The 24363-nt window shown below is 51.4% G+C and overlaps 1 protein-coding gene across 1 annotated transcript in view; it reads right to left on the reverse strand.

The window, feature by feature from the left end:
* LOC106743168 (homeobox protein homothorax-like) overlaps nt 1-24363 on the reverse strand; it is a gene marked incomplete at its 5' end in the record, with an annotated part of 309796 nt that overhangs the window by 90613 nt on the left and 194820 nt on the right. Inside the window, one exon of the mRNA XM_014616746.1 lies at nt 13599-13675. Within this exon, the coding sequence (XP_014472232.1) occupies nt 13599-13675 (77 nt within the window). The remainder of the gene's footprint in view (nt 1-13598; nt 13676-24363) is intronic.

Raw genomic sequence — 24363 nt, forward strand, 5'->3', positions numbered from 1 at the left:
CTTCCTGCCTACGCCGGCCGGTGATAATGCCGGTTCTCAACGAGCGTAAAGCGAGCAGGAGCGAGGCGAGAAAAGGCGGGGAGAGGGCAGATGCACGTGCGAAGCCTAATGTAATAAAAGTTTGTCGAGTGGGTCGAAACGTATGCATTTGACCCGGTCAATCTCGTAATGTGCTCGCCGATCCTCATCCTCTCCCACCACCCTTCACGCTCGTCCTATATCTTTCCACTTTGCAAACGCGCAAGTGCAATTCGTGTCGATTGCGAGATCAGTTTAGCTCAAATCACATCGCACATCCTCGTCGTCCGGCCGACGGATGTTTCGACCGCGTGGAACGAGAAGGAAGGCATAATGCAATCTCGTCGTCGTGACGACCGCCAACGTGCTCTCTCAGAGGGAATTCCGCGACCGATCTCGATGTTCTTCCGAAGCAAACACACCCGAGAGAAACAGAAATACGCCCGTCGTCCTTCCCGAATAATTCCTTCCGAACTACCGAATGCCGTTAACGACGGGCTTTACCGCTTCACGTTTCGAAGGATCTACGAGCGTCAAGCGCGCGGTATCCGAGATAGATCGGCGGGCACGCGACTTTATTGTGAGAATTTAATTGACCGGAAGGTCGACAATCCCAATCTCACGAAATTACCACGGCTACGGGATCGCGGAACAACTTCGGCTCCGGGCAAACCGCCCACCCCTTTTCACCCTCGCGTTTTCGGTACGATTTTCCGACGAAGAAGGTTGGGCTTTCCAAGCCGTATCTACTATTTCCCCCCTTCCTCGCGTAGTCGACTATCGGCCGACGTCGTCGCGCCTACCCCTGGCGCGCGATCTCTCGCTTTCTATTCGCTCCTTCTCAGCGGCTGGCAGCGTGTGAGCGCGGAGCGCACAAATGGAAAACGGATTGATTAATCGTAGTAATTACCGATCAGCCCCCGCTAATTAGATATCCGACTCTTGCCCACCCCGAGGCCCCCAGAGGGTTTCCCGCTAGCAAAGGGGAGGCGACGGTGGTGGTGGTGCCGCATCGAGGGGACTTGCCGAGCCTTCGGCTCGGAAGTTGATGGGAGACGTCGAGGGGAGGCGAATACGCCACGAGGATGACTAAATGAGATCGTTTGCCGAAGTCGGCTCGCGAGAGAGAGAGAGAGAGAGAGAGGCCGCGGAACTCGGCCGCGCCCGAATTTTCTTATTCCCGGCGAATCAAATCGCTCCGCAATTCTCCACGGCGAAATAAGGCCCATCTCCGTGATCTCACTACTCATGATTTAACATCGCGGAAGACGACGTCGAGAGACGAAGCGAGGACCCGCGCGGAATGAGACAGAGGCGCACGAGCGAGATCATCCGAGAGCGAGGCCGACGCGGTGCTTTTTAGTCCGAACGTTGACGACGATATTCGCACATTCGGGCCGATGGATCGCGGCCCTCTGAAATTCCGCAGGGTAGAGAGCCCGTGGGCTCACACTTGATCGAGTCGAAAATCCCGAGAGACGGCCGTATAAGGCGCGCTGTATAAGAAAGCACCGCGAGAGGTGTGATGGAGCGACGCGATACGAGCAGCGCCGGTGACACCGCGCACCCGGCTGACTTACAGTCCTCGGTGTCACCTGCCCTCGCAACGTGCAAACGAGCCTGGCCCCGGCGTGGATCTTGATTCACCGTCTCAGTCCCGCGCGTCGGAACGCAGGAACATTCTTGAAATTCCGCGAAGAGCGCGCGACCCCGCTCGATCGTACGTCGGATCGCGACAATAACGATTTTCCAATTAGCCGGGGCAGCTATACCGGCGGAATGTCAATTCGCGAGCGTCGATGGATCACGCTGAGCGATTCGTTTGGGAAGCTCCGACGGTTCGCGGATTTAATTGCGCGCCGGAATCATTTTCAGCGCAGAAGCCCGCGCGCATACGAGCTCGTCGTTCATAAATCATTTCGCGCCCGGCGTAAAATTAGCAGTTGAAATTACCGATATCTCTGTTAAAAGTCTTTGGCGTTTGAAGCGACTGCGGGTTAAGGTAGTGGTAGCGTGAAATGAATTTGTTTAAGAATTCGTTGAACTTGCATTATATATAGATTTTATATTGCCGATTTTTAACTTCTATTTGTAATTCCTTTTAAACCACATTTGAGATTGTAGTGAAAAACTATTGTGATATTGACTGATACGGAGATGTTATACAGAAATTTTAAAATTATTGATATATTTTGTTTTGAAAATATAGTCATGAGTTTTACAGTTTATAATAATACCCGCGATGTGTACACATATTTAAATATTTATTTTTCTATTATGTGTGCGCCTTTATTAGCTCAAGTGACGTATGAATAAAGCATTAATAAAATAAAGAAAAAATAAATTATATCTCCGTCTTTGTAATATTGTGTGTACATTTCTTTTAATTACGTTCAAAATTAACATTTATTACTTAAATAGTTAAATAAAGTTATAGGAAAATATTTTTTTTCAGTAAATAATAAACTTATGCAGAGCTCCTTAATATTGCCAATGAAAATCCGGTCACTGAAAATTTATTTATAGTTTTAATTATTAGATTTATTTAATCACTGTAAACATTATACATGTTGGATGATATATATATATATATATATATATATATATATATATGTATCACATTTCTATAATTAAAAAATCTATTTGAAATGTACTGTTCCATTGGCATTCGTTAATCTCATCACGAACGATCGAAAGCGTCATATGCGAGCGATCTTGGATCTATCATAAAACAGATATAACATTATTAGAGGGAGAAGGAACTATGTTGAAGAAGAGATCTATTACGGAATTATCGCCGTTACTGAATCGGTAAAAGGACTGGTTTATCGTCGTTCTCCCATAATAGCGTGCCTTTCGTCCTCGACGACCTCATTTGCGGGAAGTCGGCTTCTATCCTCTATCTCCGATAGGTAATCGAACGATCCGAGCGGCGAATCCGAGCACGGCCGATCTCAGGGACGCGCGCAGTTGCTTACTTGAAATGCAAATAGCACGGAGCTTAAGCTCGTTCCGGGATACTCTCGGCGATTGTTTCAGATCAGGAATAGAGCGGAAACGAAATCGCACATAGAAATCCGCTCCTCTAATCCCCGCACGCGCGAGTTATCTAATTTAATTCGCGACGCGAATGTCTCTATCAGCCGCGACGCGCCGCGGACCGCGGCGCGCGCGAGCACGGAATAATTCCCGGGCTCGTTAACGCTAATGACGAATCAATCGTAGCGTATCGCCCGCACGCGCGAGATAATACACCGTCGGCTCGCGTGCCACGGCGGCATCCTCCGATCGGCGATCCGCGCGGAATATTTACCGCCACGACGAAACGCGTTACACTACCTTTACGCGTGCCCATGATTTATCGCCCATCGTTCAGTGGCGCGCTGGCAAAGGCCGTTTACAAAACGAGTCGTGGCGTTTTCGCGGAATACACGCGCGAGATTAGGTCCGGCCCGGCTGGAGTGACGTTTAACGGCCATTGCCTTTAAAACTGCGACATCCACGCCGTGCAACAATATTTGCGAACGCGCGAGGGTGAGGCGGACCGCGTACCGGGGCACCCGAGACAGAAAGGGGGGAGAGAGAGGGAGAGGGAGTCGGGGGCAGGGGGATATTAACATCCGGTCGCGGGGATTTACGGCCCCATTCGCGTGGCTCCCGGGTCTCGGACGATTTTGTAAAACGAAATGTCTCGTTAGCAAGTCGGTTACAGCCGAACGCATACGCACGCATACGACATACGGAGATAGAGAGAGAGAGAGAGAGAGAGGGGGTGAGGGGCAGGGGGACGCCGGTGGACTGCTCGTGGTTTTACAGCGGTCTAAATTACCCCCGCGACGTACAGTTATGATGTTAACGATACGACGGGGCGAGCTGGAGGAGGAGGGAGATCGGCCGAAGAGCTACGCCCTTCGTAGAAAAAGGCCGTTATCCCTTCAACGAGGACGTGACGGGTAAACCGCACGGATATTCCGGCGCGATTCCGCGCTCCTCCTGGTCCGTTCGCAACGTTCGAGGAAGTGAAGTCACCCTCGCGGGGGAATAATTCCCCGGGTAGAAATTAATCGGCGCTTGCCTCGAGTCGGTAGTGGCCCTAAGTAAACGTAAAAAGCTGAAAAAGTCTGCCTTCCTTGAGTCTAGGAAGGCAAATCTTGAGTGAAATTTCGCGACTAGGCCCTGAAGAGAGGCCTGACGTAAAGGCCCTTAACGAGACTTCCGACTCACAGAACTCAGTCAAGATCTCTAGTTAGATAGATTTACGGAACTTACCGGCTCCGAATCGTACAAACGTTCTATCACTGCGTAAGGCGTAAACAGAAGTGGGAGAAAAATTGTGCACGGCCTTCTTAGCTCCAGTTTTAAATATCTCCACCCGGGAGGGTGACGATAATCACGAGAAAGATACACCGGCCGAGATATCCCGAACCAACTTTCTTCCTCCTCACGGATCAGCGAATGAAGAAGGGGTCGAGAGAGAAATGGAAGCCACACCGACGCGGTCACCGCCTTTTTCTTCGCGAGATGAAAACGATCGCTGCAGCGTCGTGTCGATGCGGATGATATACGGCGCGATACAATACAGCTGCGTGTCGTAAATCGCGCGAGAATAGGGATCGCGATGACGCGATTTCGCCGAGGTAATTCCCACCGTCGCCCGGGACGCGCGTTTCATCGTCGCGCGTTCGCCCGGCTACGCGTTCTTTTTCCTCCCCTTGGATAGCCGCGAGGAACGGTAAATTTCTTGACTGGTGATTAAGCATCGTCTCTTCGCAGGCTTAAGCGAAATCGCTCTTCGTCTCCGTTAACATCGAAACCCTCTCGGGGCGGCGCGTCGCGCCGCGGCGACGGTGCGACGCGCGCCGCAGCTGTAAGTGATAAAATTATTTCGACTGCGGTCTTAAATAGAGCGAAATCGGGCACCACCGGTGCGCCGAGCCCCGAAAGAGCGAGGGAGAAGGAGCGAGAGCGAAACGAGACCGTAGCGGCGGAGAGCCGCAGAATTATATCCGCGGCCGCAGGAAACCGCTTATCACGATGGACAGATAAAAGTTCGCCCGGGGAGATCGTAATTAATTCGTAGAAACGCGCTTTTCAACGGATGTCAACACAATGTTCGCCCGTGAAAAATAGAGAAGCACGCGAGCAAACGGAGGAGGAACGTGTCCCGCGCGTTGGAGCAACGCGCGAGAAACGTCGGGAGAATAAACGAGCCGAGTGATAAAATTATTTAGTTCGCGGCTTAAGTAACCTAAATTACGGCGCGCCGCGCGCGGTAGGTAGCTAGGTAGCTATACGGACTTGCGTGCGTGCGTGCGTGCGAGAGAGAGAGAGAGAGAGAGAGCGAGCGAGCGACGAAAAACGCGCGCGCGGGAAGGCGCCGACGAGACAAACGACATGGGGGATAAAATTATTTCGACCACGGATTAAACGGGGCGAATCGTGCGCTACGAGCGTACGCGCTACCGTTTGCGGCGTGCGGAAGAAAAATGTCGCCGAGGCTCCGCGAGTATAGCAGCGAGCTTCGAGATAAACCGCCCAAGTGCCGGCCACCGCGGTCGGAGGAAGAGGCGGAGCCGGGGGGAGAAGGAGAATGCCGGGGGAGGGGTGCAGGCAGGCATGCACGCCGATAAATAACCTCTGGTTTATTAGCGCGAGATGCGGCGCATTGCGGGGGGAGGGCGGTGAAATTAGCGAGAATATTAGCGCGCATTTGCGCGCGCTCTGCCGAAATGACGCGCGTGCACATTAGTTCGCGCGACGCGAATAACGACGGCCGCCGGCGGTTCTCAAACAAGAAGGCGGAGTCCTCCGCCAGTGAGATGTTTGTTCTCCGGATAAACCCCCGTAGTCGCGGGCTTGTCTCCCGCACGTCTCCAACCGCTGTGTCGTGAGTGCCGATTTGAATAATCGATGCGCGTTCACCCGCGTCCACCGTTCACCTCCTGCCGTTCGAGATGAGGTCTCTTTCTTTCTTTCTTTCTCTCTTTCTCCCTGTCTCGCTCAATCGTCCGCCGGACGTCCGTTTCCACGCTCGCTCGCGAGCGGTAATCGCTTGCACATCCTCACGCGTGGTTTCTTCCTTACGCTGGCCGGTAGAAGCGCATGCGATTTTCAGGCACGGGTTAGGTGGAGGCACGCACACGCGCGCTCGCCCGTGTACGCGGAAGGTTACACACAGTAACAAGCTGGCAACGGTTCTAACTACTGTCCAGGCTGATATATGTGACGGAAAATTGTGGACGAAGAGAGGGAGAGCGAGAGAGGAGAGAAAGAGAGAACACGCACACAGACACACGGGGGAGGGTGGGGAGGAGGAACGGTCTGTTCCGTCACCTCGAGAGTCCGTGCGTGGAGACACGGTGCTCACGTATCCCCTCCGAACTATTTTATTTACGAATTATTTCATTTGTCCGGCGTATTCTAATTAGAGCTGCTATTTCTAAGCCGCCACCGACGCCGCTACCGTTCCCATCGTCGTCGTTGCGAACTCGTCGTCGTCGTCGTCCTTCTCCTCCTCCTCCCCGTCATCGTTGTCGTCGTAAGCGGGCTCCGCTCGTCCGACCAACGCCGGCGAGGCGCGGGGGCAACGGCCACGCTCTAATTGCATTACGGAAACATGAGTTTCCCCCGGCGAAATATATCACGAAACTTATCGCGCCGCGAAGAAATTGCCGCGGGCTCGCATGCACTTCGGCGCAAGTGCACAAGCCTCGTAAGCTCCGGGGTCCGCCTACGCGCGCGCCCTTATATACCTGCCCACCCACGCGAATCGTACATCACAACGCGCACTTTCGTCTCGGTATGCAAAAACGCGAGTGGTTTGCCTTCCCCCCCCCCTCCAGCCCCGTCCTCCTCCTCGCCACCCCCTCCCCCCACTCCACATTCCTCCTTTTCTCTCCCCTTATTTTTGCACGGCGCACGGCTCCTCGTAAAAGAAGTTCGTTCGACCAGCCAATACGCGGTGGAAGATGAAGATCGAGCGGCCGTTTTAAGGTTGAGGTGGAACAGCTTGGAAAGAAAGCTGAGAGAATAACGCAGCGTGGCGCGACGGTGCACGATCTCAGCGTTATTCCGAAATATCGCGATAGACATACGTGAGGAGAGGTGTTTTCCTCGGTGCGATATAAAGGGATGCTTTATCTCCCGGGGTTGCTGGATTATGTAACCGCGCGAGAAAAAAGTGATATTGCTCGACGAATGGAAAATTATTTCTAGACTCTGGAGTGACAGAGGCAAAGCGCGTAATAAATGCTCAATTTGCTGGCGTTATTAACGTTCTAATGGTAAGATGGGGTCAGGTTGATCCCACGATTTATTTTACAGCGTACGCGCATTGTTTCTTTTCTTAATGTAGTTAATGTAGTAGCGTAAAATTAGTTTTTTTTCTAAATTCGTCGAAATTTGCACTATGTATAGATTTACATATGACCAAATTATTGACGCAATTAGGAAACGATTGGTCATTCAATTTGCTCCTTTTATCCATCTTGTATATTAATTACGAGGAAAATGAACAAAACAGAGCATGGGGTCGGATCAGACCCCATATTTCTGCATACGTTGAAAATTAAAGGGTTCGCTCACATGGAAATTTGTCAGCGCACATTCGACCGTTGCGAGTTATTGAAAAATCAATTTTCCGCTGGGAATCTCGCGAAGAATGTCAGCTAACAAAGTTAAAACTGATCGGTCAGTCGGCCGGTCGGAAAACACCGCGCGTAAACAGCGAGTTCGTGCCAAACGTTCCAGGACGAGGGCGGCGGTACCGGCGCATTTGCCGATCGCGACGACGCAATTAGCGGCGTTCGTTCGCGCCGTGGCTCGCGGTAATTAGTGCGCGGCGTTGCGTGGGCTTTCGGGAAGGCGATGGAAATAAATATAAACGCACCGCGCCGACTTCGCGGATCGCGCCGGCTACCGGTGGGTCCTCCTTAAACTTGATTTGTGTTCAATTACCGCGATCCTCCACCCTCGCCTCCTTCTCATTCCCGCTGCCAACGCGCGCGCTCGCCATAAGCCAAAGCGAAGCGTTCGCGACGATTTTATTTATACGCGTCGCAAGCCAGCCGCGTCTCCCCAAACCAGCCAGCCAACCAACCTCGCGACGCAGTGAGAAAAAAGGAAGGGAGAAAGAGCAAAAAAAAAGGAACGAGGAAAAAGCGAGAGAGAGAGAGAGAGAGAGAAGGGAAATGGAAGAAGAAACGTATTCTGTCGCGCACCGATGCGTCGGGGAACGTCGCGCAATTCGTTTCGCATTTTATATCCGACCACGAGTGGTCGTCGTCGTTCACCCCTTTCCGCACCCCGAGAGCCAGCCCCGGGCGTGTTGCCTTTCTGTGAGCGCGTATGCACGTATGCACACCCACCCTGCCGGCCCGATTCATCCCCGTGGAACGACGGTAACCTGGATTATTTCGATCTTTGCTCCCGCTAAAGTTAGCCGAAGAGATTACCGCGGCGCGACACGCTTTCATCCGCGACGAGAGAGATAGGGAGAAAGGGAGGAGAGAGAAGCCCGCCGCGGACGCAGGGGTTGCAGGAAGGAGTGTAGCTGTAGTCGTGACGCGACTACGTCGCTTAAATATCACGGTAAACAGGGCCCGTAATTCGGATGCCGGCGCAGGTGCCACGCGGAAACATCTATCAAGATGGCGAGATTGGGGGCGCGAGACACACACCGGGCCGAGTTCCCCGTGGGACGAAAGGGCGGAAGAAGACAGGGATGGCTAGGTGGATCAACTCGAAGAAACGGGGGATTGCCGCGGGACAGAAAGGACTAAGCTTTCATGGGATCGCCTCTCTCTCTCTCTCACTCTCGTCGTCTTAACCCTTTCCAGCTAATACCGGATCGCAGAGAATTAACGGTGGCGACGACGACGACGATCGTGTCCTCGAAAAGCGTTCCTGCCGGAGTAACGGCGCTCGGCTGTCTAATAATTCACGAGCCCCGAAAATATCGGCGGGACTGTGTCTCGAGATTTAATCGGAAAGCGATCGTCCAGGGAAATTCGAGAAATCATTGGAATATGAGACGCGAGGTCTGCGACGACTTAGGATACTTGTACCCAATAACTAACGCGGCGGGGATATTTAACGGAGACACGATGCTCGTGTTTCGTGCACGATCACTCACGAGTCTCGGAAATATACACACGACCGCAACTTTGAAAGTTTGTTAAAGTAACGGTCGAGGAGGGACGAGAGACAGGAGAGAGAAAGTATAATAAAATTGTTACAACACGAAACGTCACTTAGCGGGAGGAACGTCCGCAATTTCCCGTAGTTTTCATCCAGTGGCAGATCGTGGAGAATTAAACGCGAGATACGCACACTGCGTCGTGTAATAATTTACCGGCACCGGAAATATCATGGGTGAGGGGGAAAGGGAAGGGACATCGGGACCTGGGAACTTGATCGAGGAGCGATCGTCGTTACGCAAGGAAAAAGGAACGAGACTCGAGAAGAAAACCGTAATTGCATTATGGTAAGCGAATCAGCGGGGATTTCTGCGCGCGGAATAATTAATTTGAACGTCGTTGCGTAAGCCGTGCGACGACGGAAAGCGAGACGGTAAAACTGTGACGGTGTTTCGCGAAATTCCGTCTTAAGTGGAGACACACGCATACTTAAATTTATTATTATGACGCGTAATGTGGCCGTAAGCGGCAATTTATTAATTACCGTCGTTACAGATAAACGCGAGATCTCACGGACTACATTTTTGTATCCGTAAATTGTGAGACGAAGACGACCGTAAAGTCCGACCATCACGTTATCTCGCTGCGCAATCTCTCACGCTTGTTTTTTCTTCTTCTATTTCTTTCTCTCTCTCTCTCTCTCTCTTTATTTTTCGATCTCCTTCATCGCTTTCAACCGTCGGCCTGCGCGAGCGTTTCGTAATACCGCACTCCGTATCTCGTTCGTATCCGTTGAGATATCCGTGTGCTGCCTACGTTAATGACAAGTGATTCGCGGGCCGTAAATACGCGCCCCGACCGTTAACGTAATCGCCCGTAAGTTGCACTTATCGGTCACACCTGCAACAACGACGTCTTCGCGAAACGTTCCCGGGCGCGTACCACCCGGACTGCAGGAAAGTTAACGACCTCGAGGGACTATGGTAACGTACCTCTAAAAGTCAGATCGACTAAAAGAAGAATTTGGCAACAAGCGTGGAAATTTGGTCAATATATGCCGACGATTACCGCAATCAAATAATTTAATTCCGTATATGCAGTATTGCATATGCAGTGCTGTAGTACTATATATTACATATTAGTATACACATATGTAATACTATATATTATATATACAGAACTAAAATTTAGTTGATGCAATCAAATATCTGGCCGGTATATATTAACTAAATTTTAATACTTATTACCAAGTCCTACTTTCAGTGGGAAATACAACAAGAGCGGGGAAAGAATCGCGGTTAGCGCTCGGTATTAATTACGAGCGACTGGAATATCGCGTCCGCCAACAATTTCTACCAATTTCGTAATTTCGTACGCATTACAGAAGGAAATACCGGAAAAGTTGGGAAAAGGGTAGGACAAGAGAGGGGGTGATATCCTATGCACTACGGGAGAAAATCACACGGCCGAGCAAACACGGAGGGACCGCGGGAAAACGGCCGGGGAAAAGAGATTGTCTGAGAGCCGAGCGCTCGGCCCGCGACTGACGGCCCAGATACGAAAACCGTAAAGTCGCTACATAATAGCGGCTAGTGTAATATCCAGCGCGGCGCACTTCGCGCCGAGATTAAAGGCGCATAAAGCGAGCACGGCGTATAAACGTTTTACAAGCTCTTCAGCTTGCGTAGCCGCGAAAGGCGGCGACGCCGGCGGAGGCACGAGCGCACCGCCGAGCGAGATATTATTTTAAACGTTGCGTTACGCCCAGCCAATGCGGCGGGTTATTCGCATACGCGGGTACGTCATTCGGCATTGTTAAGATTACGCTGTGCGAGCGAAAGCCGATGTTAGCGTGAGCGTTCGTTCCTGACGCGGACGGTGGTCGAGAGAGGAACGAACGAACTCGTTCGCACTAATGGAAGGCGTTCCATCGTATAGATCCACCCAGATTCCCGACGCAAACTACATAGTTCTCTAATAGTCCGGATATGTATGTTTGGTTAATTATAATTTTTATTTAATTTTTTTTTTCAAGTAATTTAATTTCTACTTGAGAGTTTAACATTTTTTATTTCAATTTTTATAAACTTCTTATTATATTAGGGATTGATGCAAAAGCTTCCGTTCCGTTTCTTAATCGGTCCGTTCGCTCGGAAATTCCAGAATTTTCACGAATGCGAAATCATACAGCTATATCGGAGAGAAAGGTTAAAATAAATGTTCTGCATACATTTTGATTAAAACTCGAGACAAACTTTTGCATTAATTAACATTCCGCGATTATCGGAGGATCGAGCCTTCCGAATTAAAATGTTTTAGATTAAAAGAGAGGAAAGAACATGATATTCGGAATTGGACTCGCGAGTCTAATGAGTCGCTGCATAATGATGACGAGATAAAATTATTTACTTGCGCCAATTAGCGCGCGAAGGACACGGATCATTGACGAAGGAATTCGTTTGATATAACGCGAGCGAACGAACAAACGTACGCTCGTTCGCAAGCGCTTGCGTAAAGCGCGCACCTACACGCACCGTTCCGCCTTCCTTATTCAGAACCTCGGAAAAATGATCGCGCTCGTACGAACGATGGCGAAGGAAAACGCGAGTGGAAAAAAGTAACGCATTCGTACGATACGAACAAAGATATTAGCGGATCTTTACATAGCGGGTTTTTACACGACGATGCGCGCCGGTAATCTAATCATATTTTCACGGCCCGTAAAGCTCTCTTTAGCGCGCGCGTCAATGTAGATTCGGCGCGATAAAACACGCCGCAGCCGTGTTGACTTCGCTCGGATGCGAGAGCGAGTGACTTGTACGGGAAGAGAAAGAGCGGGCGCGAGTTCCACGGATTACAGTGCGGTGTGTGCGTTATGTCGTAAAAGTTACGTAAGCCGATATTTCCGATCGGCCGGTGACGCGCGCGGTCGCCGCGAAATGTTTCCGATTAGTAGCGACCCCGGGATAAATTCCGCTTTATCGGCGGCCGAATGATCTCTCCGCGGCGGCGTTATAGCGGCCTTAAGTGTAGCGAGGAATTTAATGCGGAATCTACTCTTAATAACTCTTAATAATGATTTTACAACGTGCTCGTACTCGAAAGCGTACGACGATTCGCGTCTCCTTCGCGTATACACATCGCCCCCCTCCCGATCGCGCACGTGAGAAGCCGTCGCGCTCGGTTAGCCGCGACTTCATTTATTTTCCCGCGCTACTCCACCGAGTGTAACTAATAATTTTCCAATCACTCTAACCGCTAATAAAAATGGCAAAAAAACGGATCACTCAGTCCTCGATATACGGAAAGGACAGTTATTACATCGATTACATCAATTTTCTAACACCCGATACATCGCAGCGCCGATAGCGCACCCGATCGCGCGTGATCTCGTAGGATTTCCACTCTCGGCCGAGTCGGATCTCTGATAACGATCCCGCAGAATCTGCGGCATCGCCGAATCCGTTACATCGAGATTACGCGATCGCGCCGCGTCACGCCGCGAGCGAGACCGCGGGAGTATCGATGACGCGCGCGCGTCACAGCGAGTTAAAAGCGCGGCGGGAAAACTGCCGTCGCAATCAGTGCTTCCTTGAGGTCATGGAAAACGCAAATTGCGAACGATTTCGACAGGCAGGCAGGCATGCCCGGTTCGCCTCGTCTCACGGCCTCGATTCTCGCTGACACGCATATATACGCCTACTACCGAGCCGTTTGTATTCGCGTGATTGGCGCGCTGAAATAATCAGCTCGTTGCAACGTCAACGGTGCGATCGCGCCGGGGCTCCGGTTGTGCACGCCTCGTTCCGTTTGATGTACGGGCGTAATTTCGGGGTGTCTGGAATTCGCGTATGACACGTGCGACGTGCCGTATGATTCGACGCCCGGCCGCCGTCGCTTATGCCCGCCGGTCTAGAAAAAGTTCCTCTCGCTCGGCACGCACGCACGCATGCACGCACGCACACCGAGCGTGCTTTCGATCGTCATCGCCGCTCGGAAGACTCCCGATCACGGCCGGGAGATAAATTTGTTTACACGTCCGAGCGCGCGAAAGTCGGAACACACCCTATAAAACTCCAGATTATCGCAGTTCTTGATACACGACAAACGATCGCGGTGATATATGTTTTACAACTTTCCACAATTTATTTTTATCCCGGCGTGCGTATATTTCAGGCTTATCGGACCTTTACGGTCGCGCTATGTTAGACGGGAAACTCGAACGACACGCGCAACAAGGCGACAGTTGGAAATCGGGAGATTTTCGCGAATTAAGCTTTCAAGCTGACGGAGCCCCCCCCCCCNATCCTGGTCGATTTCCTCGTGTGTCAATTTTCTGTATTTTTTTGTAAAATAACATTGACATCTCGTGTCCCAATGATGGGGACGATGAGCATGGCAGTTTCAAGCGGCAAGCACGTGTATAAAAATCGCATTACTCACCAATTATTAACTTGAAGAATCGTCAACCCCGTGTCTTGTGCCAACTGTTTTTTCTGGTCTTCCGAAGGGTATGGATGCTGCGAACAGAAAGAACAGGTCCATTCGGTTAACGGAGATCGAGCGTACGGGGACGATCGCAACGATCAACGCGGGCGGCGCGGGCCAAAAATTCAGGCGCCAATTAGCGGGAAATTGCCGGCGAGAAGTCGCGTTTATTAAATACTAGTCTTCCGACCGAACGCTTGCGATCGTGCGCGACAATTAGCGAACGTAAAACGCGAAAATAAAAGAAGAACGACGCCCTCTCCGCCCCAATATCTCTTTCTCTCTCACTCCATCGTCGCCATGTCGCTTCGCCGGCGAGGGCGCGCGCACGGCGGGCTTTCAAACAATTTATCGAGTGATTTATCGCACACCGAGGTAAGTACATAGAGTACACGGTGCGCCGCGCGCGGACTTTTATCTGCGCGACGATCCGCGCATTACAGGCGCCGCGTCGTCTGGCCGCACCTGCGAAATATTATTTATTGCCGGGCAACAACAATAAAAAAAAAAAAACGGAAACTCAGAAGGAGGAAGAGAAGGAGGAGATGCAGAAGACGGCTTGGTAAAAAGCTCCTCCTATGCATCGTGCGCTCGGACGACCGCGTTTTATCGCGCTGTCGCATCGGCGCAGATGCGCGCTCGTGCTACGATGGCCCGCCAGGCGCGACGCGCGTCGTATTCCCTTTCGTGAAAGAGAAACTTTACGAGAGTACGACGAGGAGACGCGAGAACGATACCGGAGAGCGGCGGAGAGGCGAAATCGATGGGGAAGAAAAGGTGGATCGCGGAATTAAAATGGAATTTCGCGAATTCTCGCGCGACCACTCTCATCGTTGGGAAATCGATGGGAAAAGTGCCTCCCCCTCCCCCTCCCTCCTCATTACCGAAAGGATGAATAAATGATCGCTAGACGGGCGAATGCGCACGGTAAAAAATCTTTGATACTCGTGTTAAAATCGGTCCTTGTTGAAATTTTCGCGTTAACTTTCCGGCACACTCGTGTATTAATTTGATATCTTGCGTTTATGTTATCTTAATATTCTGTATTAAGTCGATGTTCAACATGTGTAAGTGTTAAAATAATACACTTCACACTTCAATGTCGATTAATATATTATGGATACTAGTTTTGCGTTAGTTCTTGACATAATATTCATGTTACTTTTCAACGTTAACCTTGTGTTAAATTAATGCGGAAATTCGTGTGAGCCGTTTGGGACATGAAATGCGCTAAACTGCAGACAAAATTTCTTATTGTGCAGCATTTTTCGCTTATACGGGATATTTGCGTGGCGAAATATCGGAAACGGACATCATGCGTCCTTACTAATCCCGCGGATAGATAAGTTATATTCTCTCGCCCCGGATGTCCCTCTCTCGCGAGTGTATAAATTTTCGGCGGGTTCTGGCCGCTCCTCCGGAGGAGTTATTGCTGCGCATTAATATCGCGCTTCGAGCGGCCGAATCTTTCCGATATTGTTGCGCGGTCAACCCCGTGCCAAGCCTCGCGAAAGATGTATGACGCGCGTGCGACGTTGCGCACCTGCATGCCACGTCAAGTCCGGTATCTTTGTTCGCACGTGACATTAACCTTCGCGGCCAAGAGAGGTTCAAGGGTGTTCGGCTTTTAATACGCGTAGCCGTGATGTCAACTTCGCGATTAAAACTCACTCGAGATGATTTCAACGGGACGCACGCGTATTGACCCGCGTATCTGAGAATATCTTCGCAGACGGGAAGCGAAGGATTAATAAGCAAAATGGATCTCGCACTTCTCGCAGGAGGCATTCGAACGCGCGGGAGAAACTTTTGTCCGCGGTTGTGCGATTTTCACGAGCCCCGAGGAACGCTAAAAAATTGCGCACGCGACGCGACGGCGCAGAGAAGAGCGCGCCGGTGACGCTTAATTACATTACACCCGGCGAGACGTATTAAGTCCGCGGGCGCAGTCACATCTCAATTTTAATCTCGCATTAAGCGCAATTATGAAATTAGTATCACGTAATCGTCACAAGTAAATAGTCCGCCGACAGTTGCGTTCCCAGTGGAGACGCGTTCCCTCCGAAGACGATCTATCCGTAACACGCGATACTCACGTCGACTAATATTCTCAATGCGAACGAAACCCGCGCTTCTAGAAGTACCGCGTTAAGAACCACTTCGACGAAATACGAGGCATTTGAATAATTCTCCAGTTCTTTTCTAATTCACACAGAAAATTCTCTAAAGAGTCGAGACACGTCTCCCTCTGAGAAATTTTCCTACATTTTCTCATGTACAGCATTTCCGTACAGCAGATTCCGATTAGAATATTCAAAATTGTCCCGAAACAAATTATCCCGTTAGAATGCCAATTGGAAATCTCATTCTTATCCTAAATATATAACGAAGCCTATTTTGCGCAACGCTGATTGACTATGCACTGCAGCGTGCGACTGTCACCGCCAGAATCAAGCGACAGTTTGACCGAATATATCAAATTAGGAGACTGATAAACGGGGTTAAATTTCTAATGTTACTATACTTAGCAGCGTGCGAATACTTAAAGTGTTTTGCACATTTTGTTCAATCGTAATGTAAAATGGAAGCAGAAGGAATGTTTGGGAAAACGCTGGAGCTGACCGAGTAAAATCTGTTTACTATTTCCAACTTAGAATCGTAACGTTTGAAACACTGTACTTTTAAGCAGAACCTGCGTGGATTGCTCAAGCAAAATGCATTATTATTTTGAGATATCGGACTGCAATCCTAATTAGATCCCGAGAAATGTTCTGAACGCGGCTTCCCAAAGTTTTTCACTCTCTTCTCTGTATTTTCTACATTCACCCCCCTCCTCCTGAAAAGTATCATAGCGTGTGCAATCGAGCAACATCCGCCGTATCGAACGAAGAAGCGCATTCATCCACGAACTCCTGTGTGAGCACCGACCAAGTTCAACATAAAATCGGCATTACTCACGCCCGATTCGTGTGTTATCGACCGGCGCACGGAAGGATCTGGCTGCGTGTAAAAGCCGGCGGTCGCACCGCGCGCGAGCGACCGAACCGCATCATATTTTTACATAATTAGCACGTGGCGCCCGCGGCATTACGTGCCCTCTCCCCCTCCCTCCTCTACCCCACTCACCCCGGCCGGTCGTTACTTTTTGCCGAAGCGTTGCGGTATTTTTGGAAACCGCCGCAAGCCCGCGGATCCGTCCCCCTTCTCCATCTCCTCTTCCTCCTCCTCGTCCGCTGTATCATGTTTCTTGGAGGCGAGCCACGGTATACATACATCAGAAGCGTGGCTTCGTCTCCCCGCTCGCCACCCAACCCCCCTTCCTACCTCTCCACACCCCCGGTACACCCCATTGTGCGCCGGTGTATATCCGATCCGAGCGATTCTTATCCTAATTAAATCGGCCGAGCGCATTGTCTGGGCGTAGAGTTTCCATCGGATCTCTCCGCGGATATCTAACGCCGCGTATAAAGCCGCGTCGAGAGAGGAGGATTGAGACGATCTCTCGGGCGAGGTGCGCGGGGATCTCGCGGGGGAGAGAGAGAGCGAGCATGCGATCAGACGCGAATCGATGCGCGCTAAATTGCAGATTCGACGACGCGATCGACGCGCAGCGGTGCCACGAGTGAATATCGGCGACAGGGTTTGCCGAGGTATGCGGGCTTCGGTCGATTATCGTGATTCGGAATCGATCGCGTCTACCGGTTAATTTCCCCTTACGTGCAGTGGGACGCACGTCGAAGAGTTGACGTATAATATTGCCACGAGAATCTGTATCGACATCTGCTCGTGTGTGTGTGTGCGCGCATACGTGAAGAGTACACGTCTTACTTTCGATGCGCCGAAAAAAAAAAGGAAATAAAAGGCGACGAGCGTTCGTTAAGAGCGAAAATTGCTGAGTTTGTGGTAAGGGGACGTTTTACACACGTCGACGCGTCGATCGATGATGTGTGCCATCGAATTATGGAAATGGCGCGATCCTCGGCGAAACGATACCGCGCGGTTTCCCTTTACGGTTTGCCTTCTCCGGAGATAAGTCGCTCGCGGGTTCGTTGGTGTATGCATAAAACAATCAAGATAATTGTCGAAGCTACGTGGGGCTGGCTGGCTGACTGCTTTCCACCCTCCGCGCGATTCGAGATAGTTGCTGGAAGCGCGGGAGGAAGCGACCGAGGGAGGGAGACGGAAAGCAGGAGCTATCCAATTACATTGAAAACAATAGTCTTAAGTGCTCGTGGCGGTCCGTTCTGGGCCACCCCCGGCGACCCTGCACCGCCGATGCTTTTCCACCGAGGGTTTCCCGCTCCCCTCCCCTCTCCGGGCTATGGTTACGCTCCCGACGACGCGTTCACGTTTGACTTCAAAAAGAAGATATCGCCCGCAGAACGCTACGCACACTTCCCGGCAATTTCTCGAATGGTTTCCGTTACACCGCGCGGTGTAATTCTCAAATGCGCGAATCTAATCAGCATAAATTGAAAAACAACGTAAAAGCGTCCCCGTTGTATCGCCGATTACCATGGCCGGGCAGTGGGGAGGGGGAGAGCTTATTACATCGAACGATTTAATAAATATAATATCGCGCGCCGACAAGGTTCGTTTTATGTAGAATCACGGCGATATCATCGGCGGCACGGCGAGCCGAATCGATTCCGTTCCCTTCATCGAATACAAATCCGCGGGCCGACGCGGTAGGACGAAGGAAAAGCGAAAGCGACGAGAATGAAAGCGCCGCGAGGACGGCGACGGCACGACTCCGGTGGCCAAACAAGCGATAAAATGAAAATGAGCGGTAAAAAGACAATATGAAAACCATTTGGGTTCTCCCGGGGGCTGGGGTAGGAACGAGCCAGGCGGAAGCGGGGCTAAGTGTGTAAATGAGTCCGTAGTTTAGCCCGATTGCCTCTAGACGACCCCTTTCCGCGGCGCGCTAACCTCATCCACGGCCCGCTACCCTGATAGCACCGACGTAGCTGAAATAACCGTAGTCTTCCCGAGGAGCAAACTGCTCCCTAAGACAATTCTCGAGACAATGAGATCGCTCGTAGCCCGAATTCAAATCAGTACAAATAGACGATGGATTAAATGTCTGTATTAGACGCGGGGCCATTTACCGAATTGATAGCCGCCCCCGACCGCTACCGGGGGCCATCTTCCGAATTATTCAATTACGCCGGTAGATTGGATAATGCATGCCGAGAAGGAATCCCGAGGTATATACTTTGACTTATTCGTCCACAATGATCGAAAGAAAAAGGAATGATTCGGATCTCCGTCTTTCCTCCCTCAGCACCGAAAATCGTATACGTGTACGGTTTCGTATAATCGAAATGGATGTTAACGCAAGCCGCGTGTTTTTCACAACGTGGAGTGCTTTCTAAATTTTTTCGAGTGAAATTTCATTGGAGAAATAGCGACAGCCGAGTCACTTAAAGTCGAACGGTTTTTCAGTTACACAGAGCGAATCCCCCGCTCTGTATCGTCGAGTGTGATGTTTTCACTCGCGATTAAAGAGCGAATCTGACATAGTTCGCCATCGCAGGGGACATATTTGCTCTAAGCGATGAAAATATTCTCACACGTGTGAATTGAGAATTCCACGTTTGAATTGAATATTCACCCTTGCGAAATCAAAAGCGTACAAGCGGCAGTATTTTCACTCACGCTTTGAACGAGATTTCATTCTGAAAAAATGGAAAAAAATACAATCGAAATAGACGCAAGCCATTATTTGCAATCCAGATCCAAGTACGGGGCATTGTTCGCGTGTTTTCCGTCGAAAATCCGTGCGCTGCGATTGGCCGAATTCCGCGGCGAACGATAGCGAGCGACTGGCTCCGCGTGTCACGAAAAAGGCGGGGAGGAGGGAGAAGATTCCGTGCTCGTTACCGTCTCGTCTCAATACTGTCCGCGCGTCGATCGGCGGTCGTCTCGCGAGCACGTGACAATTTGCTGGCGCATCGGTTCGACAAGGAGAGCGCGTGCTGCGTCAGGTCGATGCCGGGTGGATGCGCGCGCGTTGTGGCTCTTCCTGGTCCCGTGTCTCTTCGTGTCCTTCGTCGTTCCGCTATGTTATCCCACCCCAGCCGTAACGTGTAACCGGGGCTCTCTCGGTGCCGAATGACACGTCGATGACGACCGCTGCTGACTCCGACTAACGAGCGGGGCGTCGGGGGCGTGAGAGCCACCAGAGATCGCGCCTCGTCATCACGCGCCTGGGATCCCCTCTTCCGCGTCGCGTCCGGAGAATTCATGTCGGGAGGATGAGGTCGCGGAGCACGAAGAGAGGTCACTACGGATGGCTACGTCGACTCCTCTCCACCACGTCACCCGATCATCGAGCGATCGCGCGGATCGTGCGACCGACGAGGCGGAGAGCCGATCGACGTGGGATCCCCCATCCCTCGTGACTGGCGAGCTGATAAACGAAGGGTAAACGCGGTGGAATAAATGACGGCGGCGACCGCCACCATCGATGCGGATTCGTCTTTGTCAGAACTGCGAGGGATTTAAAGCTACTGTCTAAGATGGGAAATCGCGCCCACGCTCCCGGGAGAAGTGCTGATTCCCAAGGTCGAGGCGCGGGGACGTCTTTCCAGTCGTTCTCGCGATGACTTCACGTCTAATTACAACGGAAAGGTGGGAGCCAGCCAATTGTCACGAGTGAATCTCGCGCCGGGATTGCCCCGAATTGATGGGAGGGAAAGCGAGCTCTCGGGCGATGTGAAAATGAGGAGGAGGAAATGGCGGATGAGCGAGGACGAGAGAGAGAGAGAGAGAGAGGGAGGGAGGGGGGCGGATATAAAATAGACGACGTCAGCGCGTCAGTCATCCGTAATACCTTCATTCCGTTTGTCTCTCCCCATTGGCGGCTCTGGCGGTATATAAGGTATTTCCATGAGCGGGCATAACTTCGTTACCGCCTCGAAGGTTATTCAATTTCGGCGTTAAAATCCTCTAATGTGCCGTTATTGCTCCGGGGGCGACACGACGAGAGCTCGCGGGGCAGTAATGGCCTGCCGAGCACGTCGGAAGAACCTCGACGGGGTTCTCTTTAAGGCGGAAGCCCGACATCGCGGCCGATTGACGGGGGTAACGAAAATAGTCCGTAATTGCCCGGTGAAAAAACATTTTCGCGCATTTTCGCCGCGTGTCGGAGCAACGTTTTTCCCACGTCATTCCGCTTTACCCTTGCGAAGGATTTATACATGTAATCTCGTCGATACAACCCCGCGTCTCCTGTCCTATCAGATCTTCGTTTTTTATTCTTCATCGCGCGTACGCTTATATCTCGTCGATATATTTCGAGCAGGATCTTTTTGAAGTATGAAAAAATCCCGATTCACACTGCACACGGTGTGAAAACGCATGGGAATTCCCGCCACGATGTATAACCGCGGCTCAACACGACGAAATAAAGAGAGGATGACTTAAACTGTCACGCGTTTGAAAGGATTAAGATGGAGAACCTGTTCGAGCTCTTATGTACGAGGACGATCAGATTAAGATCGACTCGTATCCGAGATTTCCCACGTGGCGAGCCGTCCTGCCGGCAGACTGGCCGCTTCTCGGGTCCCTTTGTGCGTAATTACAAACGAAACACAATGGAATGTATAAAGGTATGCGTGTGGACGCGCCTGCAACGTGCTATGCGTGCCATGCCCGAACGATAGCAGATAAGCCGTGCCCAAAGATGGTATGCTGCCCCGACTCGGTGGTGGAACATCACGGCAATGAGGATCCGACAAACGCGGACTTCCATCTGCCAGATAGACATCGTTCCTCCGCTTGCTTCGTCATTGCGGCCGAAGTCCTCCGCGTTCGATACACCGTCCGCCCGTAGCCTGCGGATTCGCTCGCTAACGATCGGTGCGTTCGCTTTTTGCGCGTCGAAATAAGGATCTCCAAAAACGAATGAGATGTAACATTTGACAGAGGAATGTATATCGGAATGTAAAACACTTACGGAGTGAAATAAATTGGAAAAGGGGGAAGAAAGAATTGTAGTGTGAATCGCGGATAAATAATATCCTCGCGAGAGTTAAATTAATCATAAGAGTCCCTTTGTAAAAAAGGCTCGAAAAGTCGATACTCGAAATCATCGGAATCTCATTTTTGCCGTTTTTCCGAGACGATTCTTAGTCTGGCGCATATTTCGCTATACAAACAGAGATTTTTCCCGCGTAATAGTAATCAGCTAAATAGCGTCTGTCGCGGTCCAGTTGAAGAAGTGGCTGACGTGCTATAAAAGGGAATCAACTCGGTCGCGATCATCTCGGCCGCAGCACCGTTCCGTGCCGATCGCCACCCAAAGCCGAGAGCCCGAAGGCAGTGCGAGCTTACGGGCGTAAACGGAGTTCTCGGGAGTGCCAGCGGCGCGACCGGACGATTCCGCTGGTCGTTCTGGAAATCGATGCTGACGAGCGAATTGGTACGGCGACCTGCGGGGCGTGGTCGAGCCGGGTCTCTGTGACACGGCCACCTCAATCACCGTGCGACGCCCAAACCTGTCATTATCACGCGACCCCGTCTACCATGGGGTCTACGCGTACGCACGCAGACCGACGCGCGTGTACCTATACTACCACTACGTGAACGTGCGCGCCAAGTCAAGCCCGCGCGATCAAACCGCGTGATCCGGCCGGATCACAAGGAACACACGTCAAGGGCGCCGGGCGAACCGCCAGGGGGTGCAGCGGACTCGTTGATCACCTCCTTGTCGCAGCACGCGGACACACCCCCGTCATTGTGTCCTTCGAGGTAGCGCGGCGAGCCGGAGGAGGCGGTTCCTTCGCAGGAAGGTTCAATCGTTCACAGGTCCGACGACCGTTGACCCCGGCTAGTGACCCAACTTTGTCTCCCAATTTCATTGATTAGGCCTCGCTTGCAGCGGGCGGGCGAGCGAGCGAACGTCGTGCCACTCGCGACCCCCACGACTCGGACTGATTGGTCCGCGCTAATGAAACGGCTGGTTGTAATCTTGGCCTAATCTCACGTGTGAGATAGAAAAGGTTTTCAACTCGGACGGGCGCGGTCGACCTATCTTCGACGATGAGACTTCGATGCAAAATAAACCAGCCGCGCAACCAATCGATCTTCATATTTCCATGAACGCGGGAATCTTGCACACCTACTTCCCCGGACGAACGATATAATCACACGATCATTCGCGGCCACAAGAGCGAGAGTATTCAATTAGAAACATCGAATTAGCCTCCGATATTCGCATCGCTCTGGAAAATTGGTAAGATCGCGAGCACAATACCGTTGTTTTCTCCCTCCTTCTTCACTCCAGCTTCGAGCGCCAACTATTCCCAACGTCACCGGTCGCTATTATCACCGTCCCTGTCGCTTTGCAGCCGATGCTTGAAGACCGTATCGAATTCTCGGTCGTTAATGAGAGGCGGGCGGAATTATTGACAAGAATCCAGCTCGCTCTCCGATCCCATCCAACCCTCTCTCGCTTTCTCTCTCTCTCTCTCTCCCACCCAACGTGCCGCACGTCAATCGGTACCAAGCGCGCCTCGTGACTTGTGGGAATCGGGATAATTATAACGTTTCCGCCGAGTTTAGATACGGGGAGGGAGGAGCGGGCGTAATGGTGGAACCTCCTCCTCTTCCTAGGGGCCCCTCGGGCGGCAATTCTACGCTCACGCTCGCGCCGCTACCCGGCAATCATCCCCAGTCAGTCTTTCAGTCAGTTCCGTTGCTATTTAATTATCCATTTAAAGCGTGTAATCTTCTCCTACGCGGCACCGATTCACTCGTGCCGGTCATCTTCCGACGAGGGACAACGAAAACGATGATGATGACGTCGCTTGGGAGAAACGCGCCGCTCACGAGTATCGGTCGCGTCGCGGCGCGACGAAAGCGCGCAAGACGAAGATCGTTCGTCTCAATCATCGAATTATTAATCGACCCCTCTCACCGTTTGCCCACATTGTCTCCGTCGTCTCCCCGAAGCATATTAATGTTTACATCCAAGAAAAAGTCTACCATTGTATCTTTATACTCGTCGAATACGAGTGAAATGTCTGAGCTCGTACGCGGTAGCCGATGACATGAAGTGACAGTCGATCGATAACCACTACGATGATGTCATCGCGCGTTTCGTCCGAATTTGACGTAGCGGCACGCGTTTCGTCGTAATCGCCCCGACAAGGATGAGACGACGCGAACGACAGAGAAGCTTGAATTTAGACCGCCGCAAAGGAGCGTGGGAGTGCATTGTATATATACGGCGGCCCTGTCGGGACGCGAATGGCCGTCCTCGTCGTTACCGGTATCGGTAACAAGGATACGCCTCGCGCGGAGAGCCATTTCGTTCGAAGGTTTACTGTCGAGGCGCGGGTTCGCCGCGGAGGACAGCTGTGGAGTGGAAGGCGGATTAGAATCGCCGCGCATCGCCAAGGTCCTCTTTTTTTCATTTTTTTTTTTCAACCGCAGTGTCTGCAAACGTGCTATCGATGTGCGAGCGGTGCTCGAAGGCCGTAATTTAAACGCTCCCGAACGCAATTCGTTCCGAAAAAAAAAAAAAAATATCAGTGTCAGAGAAATCGGTCGATGTCAGCGACAACCGTAACATTTTTGAATTCTGCCTTTATTTTTCTCCGTTCTGTGACGTCCTCTACCCCCTCACCCCCTGTGGAACCTCACTCTCGCCTCGGCAGAAGCGACGACGGCGAAATTGCCGCATTGCCCCCCCATGCCCCCCCCCCCCCCC

This window comes from Dinoponera quadriceps, unplaced genomic scaffold, assembly GCF_001313825.1.
Source record: "Dinoponera quadriceps isolate SergipeBrazil2010 unplaced genomic scaffold, ASM131382v1 scaffold1081, whole genome shotgun sequence".
NCBI lineage: Eukaryota > Metazoa > Arthropoda > Insecta > Hymenoptera > Formicidae > Dinoponera > Dinoponera quadriceps.